This window comes from Pundamilia nyererei, unplaced genomic scaffold, assembly GCF_000239375.1.
Source record: "Pundamilia nyererei isolate P.nyererei 1_Seehausen unplaced genomic scaffold, PunNye1.0 scaffold00053, whole genome shotgun sequence".
Classification (NCBI taxonomy): Eukaryota; Metazoa; Chordata; class Actinopteri; order Cichliformes; family Cichlidae; genus Pundamilia; species Pundamilia nyererei.
In genome coordinates this window covers 2,564,152-2,567,811 of record NW_005187454.1, presented here as the reverse complement: position 1 = coordinate 2,567,811, position 3,660 = coordinate 2,564,152, and the positions used below count along the sequence as shown (strand labels likewise).

Genomic DNA, 3,660 nt, shown 5'->3' with positions numbered 1-3,660 from the left:
TATATGTTTTCCAGAAGACACCGGATGTTACACACTTCTGTTGGGCCGCCAGACTAAAAAAACCTGGTTGCTATTTTGTTATTCTCTGAGACTAACTCTGATAAATAATCTATTAAGATATCCTGGTCGGGGTCTGGGCTGTTGGGCTTCCCTGCTGCTGCAGTACCGGGGGCGGTCTGCTCATCTCCACCCCAGAGGACAGGGAAGCATCTCCTGGGTCTGGCACAGATCGCCCCTCTGGGGGAGATGATGCCTGGATCTGGGAGTACAGAGTATGTTTGGAGGAGTGTGAGTGTGTGTACAGTGTTCATGTCTGTGTCTCCATGTTGGCTGAGTGCTGAGTATTCCTATATGTGTGCATGTTTGTGTCTGTGTGTGTCTGTTTGTCTAAGTTTATGTGTCAGGTCAAGGGTTAGACTCCACCTCTGAGAACATCTCAGGCCCCGACAGGTGGGGGGCCTATTTTCCCCCACCCACTATTTCCCTGCCAGTGTCTGATGCCCCCACCCACTGGTGCGTTGGTGGTTCTTGGTGTCCGAAGCTGGGGGCTCGGGTGTGTACTGGTTCACTCTTGGCGGCTGCTTGGCGGGACCTTGGCTCAGTCAGACCCCTTCCAGGGTGTGGAGGCCCCTTGGATCTCGGGTCTCTGGGCCCGGGGCTCAGTCTGCTCTGGCGCAGCCAGCTGCCAGCACAGTCTGCTGCCTTGTTACCGAGGATCCCTGTGGCTTCTGCACTGTAGCTCCTTGGTAAGCCAGATGTGCTACCAGATGCTCATGCAGTGCAGTTAGCTTCTTTAGCCAGACATGAATCATGTCAGGGCCCGGTGGTGTTCGACTCTTTATGCTTGAGATTCTTTTTTGGATGTCTGCACTGGATGGCTACTAGATGCTGGGTCTATCTGTCTCTTCTACCCTGTATAGTGACATTTTTTTTTCCATAGTATTATTGTTCTTAGTTTATGCTGCATCCATTTATTCATTCATTTCCGCCCTGTCCACTCAGTGTAACTTTTTTAACACTGTATTTTCAGGTATGTTAGCGTAATTAAAGATAAGGCCCGTTTAAACTCATTAGACTCCTCTCCTGTTTATCATTGAATCACTTTTAAAAATTTTAATTCTCTAACATCTCCTGTGACATCACGTTTAGTAGACTACAAATGAAATACAGCTTAGAATTGTGACCTTAGTCTCCTGTTACTGTGTTAACCAGTGACTGGCATTAATTGCAGCAAGAAACCACTCTAATAATGTTCTCCATTATTTTGAAGGATCTCGCAATGGGAACAGATGCAGAAGGTGAGAAGATCAAGGATCCCATGAGGCTCATTGTCCCCATTCTGCTGGATGCCAATGTCAATGTGTCCGACAAGATCCGCATCATCCTGCTCTACATCTTCCTTAAGAATGGTCAGATATCCACCGTCATCCTGTTTTTAGTTTTTATCTATCGGATCACCTGCAAATGAAAGACGGGCAGCCCACTACCAGTCTTTCAGTTTTATCCTTAGACAGTGTCCTATTGCTACAGTTTAATTTTTCATACGTGTATTCTCAGGTTTTGATTTATTTTCTTTTGTCAATTCATTCTTTTTTTTTCTAAACATGCATGTTCCCATGCGTGTGAATTGCATGTTTGGACCGGGTATTTGTACTGCATGCATTTGTGCGTCTCACTGTGTGTGTCAGGTGTGACTGAGGAGAACCTGTGTAAGCTCCTGCAGCATGCTAACATCCCACCGGAGGACAGTGACATCATTTCCAACATGGCCCACATGGGTGTTCCCATTATCTCTGAGGTGAGCAAATCTGCCAACAACCTCATCAGCTCATTTAACATGACCCCCCCCCCAAAAAAAAGTAACAAACAAATAAAAGCTAAAAGCATTTGGAAATGTCACTACTGCAGCTTCCTGCATCAAAATGTCTCAATGCTGCAAAGATAAGACCACTGAATATTAATTTATTTAGTCAAAAGAATCTGAATCTCCAATTCATCCAGCCTATCCAGTGGAACACAGAGATTTTTCCCATGGCCTGGGTCTGCTCTTGCCCCCTTCTGGTGGGACATACCTAAAACACCTCTCCAAGGAGGCATCCTTGCCAGATCCCTGAATTACTTTGACTGCCAATCTCGGATGGCTGAATTCCTCACCCTATCGCTAACAAAGAGGCCAACAGTTTCTGACATTTGTAACTACAGTCTCATGCTTTTGGTCACTACCCAGAACTCATGATGGTAGGGACGTAACTCGACTGGTAAATCAAGAGCTTTGCTTTTGTGCTCAGCTCTCTCTTTACCACGATGGACCAATGTGGTGCCCAGATCACTGCAGCTGTGTTCCCATTTGGACCCCGACTCGCAAAAGGCACTCCACTTTTTTGCAGCTAAGGACCATGGCCTCAGACTTGGAGGTGCTGATTCTCCTTCCCACCACTTCACACTCGACTGCGAACTATCCAGTGAAGTCAACAAAGCAACATCATCTGCAAAAAACAGAGATGAGCTTCTGAGGCCACCAAAGTGCAACCGTCCACCACCTGACAAAGTAATTCGATCCATAAAAAGTATGAATAAAACTGCTGGCAAAGTCCAACACGCACCAGGAACGAGTCCAACTTACTTGGACTTGCTGGCAATGTGGACCGAGCTCCAGGAATGGTTATGCAGGGACCGAATGGCCCATAGCAATGAGCCAGACACCCTACATTCCCAACCATCCCCCGCAGGATGAACTCTCCGGCACCCTGGCATAGTGTCTGAGTATCGTGATCCTCTGGTAGTTGAAGCTCACCCACTGGTCCCCCCTTGTTAAAAATGAAAACCACCATCTCAGTCTGCCAATCCAGTGGCACTGCTTCAGATCTCCACATGACATGTCAGAGGTGTGGGAGCCAACAATGCCCTACAACATCCAGAGCTTCTAGGAAACCTCGTCCACCCCTTAGGCCTGGCTACCAAGGAGATGTTTAAAGAGGACATGAAACACATATAAAGGTTTATTTACATCAGAATGATGTCAGTACATAATGTTACGTCACCGGATTGGATTTGCATTAGTTTATGTTGGCTAACTAGTGACAGAACTGATAACTCAGTGGAAATCAAGGGGACTGAAAATCTGTTTAAAAGGATCACTTTTGTGCTGCCCCTGGCTGCAACAATGAGCTTTATGTTAAAACCAAGGATATGCTGTCCACTTTTTTGGCCCTTCATTGTTTGTTCGGCTGCACTCAAATGGGAAAATCCAGCTGTTTGCTCTAATGTTCGGTTTTGTAAAGGACTTTATGAATGAGCACGGTGTGGACGAGAGCCTGTTTGACTCAGTTTACAGGTGATTCACCGCAGCAACAAGCTGGAGTTAGAAACTGATTTTTCCTCATCTGGCCTAGTGCACTGAGCGACGCAATCAGCTTATGATCTTCAGCTTGATGCTTCCTTCACCTCCAGTATCCACCATGTGGTTTGGGGACAAGCATGAAGCTCCTTGCAGCTGCCTCGGCAATGAAGGTGGAGAACATGGTTCCCAGCCTCCCTCGGAAAGCTGCCAAAGTTCTGCTGGAGGTGGAAGTTGAAGATCTCTGGAACAGGGTCAGATGTTCCAGATCATGTTTGGGTGTGTCGGGTCTGTTCAGCATCCTTCCCCGCCACCTGATTCAT

General features: G+C 46.9%; 1 protein-coding gene across 1 annotated transcript in view; it reads left to right on the top strand.

Moving 5' to 3' along the window:
* The window catches only part of stxbp1b (syntaxin binding protein 1b), a 25,795-nt gene that overhangs the window by 20,467 nt on the left and 1,668 nt on the right, over window positions 1-3,660 (top strand). The window contains exons 14-16 of the mRNA XM_005733663.1: window positions 1,271-1,409; window positions 1,689-1,798; window positions 3,451-3,591. Coding sequence (XP_005733720.1) covers window positions 1,271-1,409; window positions 1,689-1,798; window positions 3,451-3,591 — 390 coding nt within the window. The remainder of the gene's footprint in view (window positions 1-1,270; window positions 1,410-1,688; window positions 1,799-3,450; window positions 3,592-3,660) is intronic.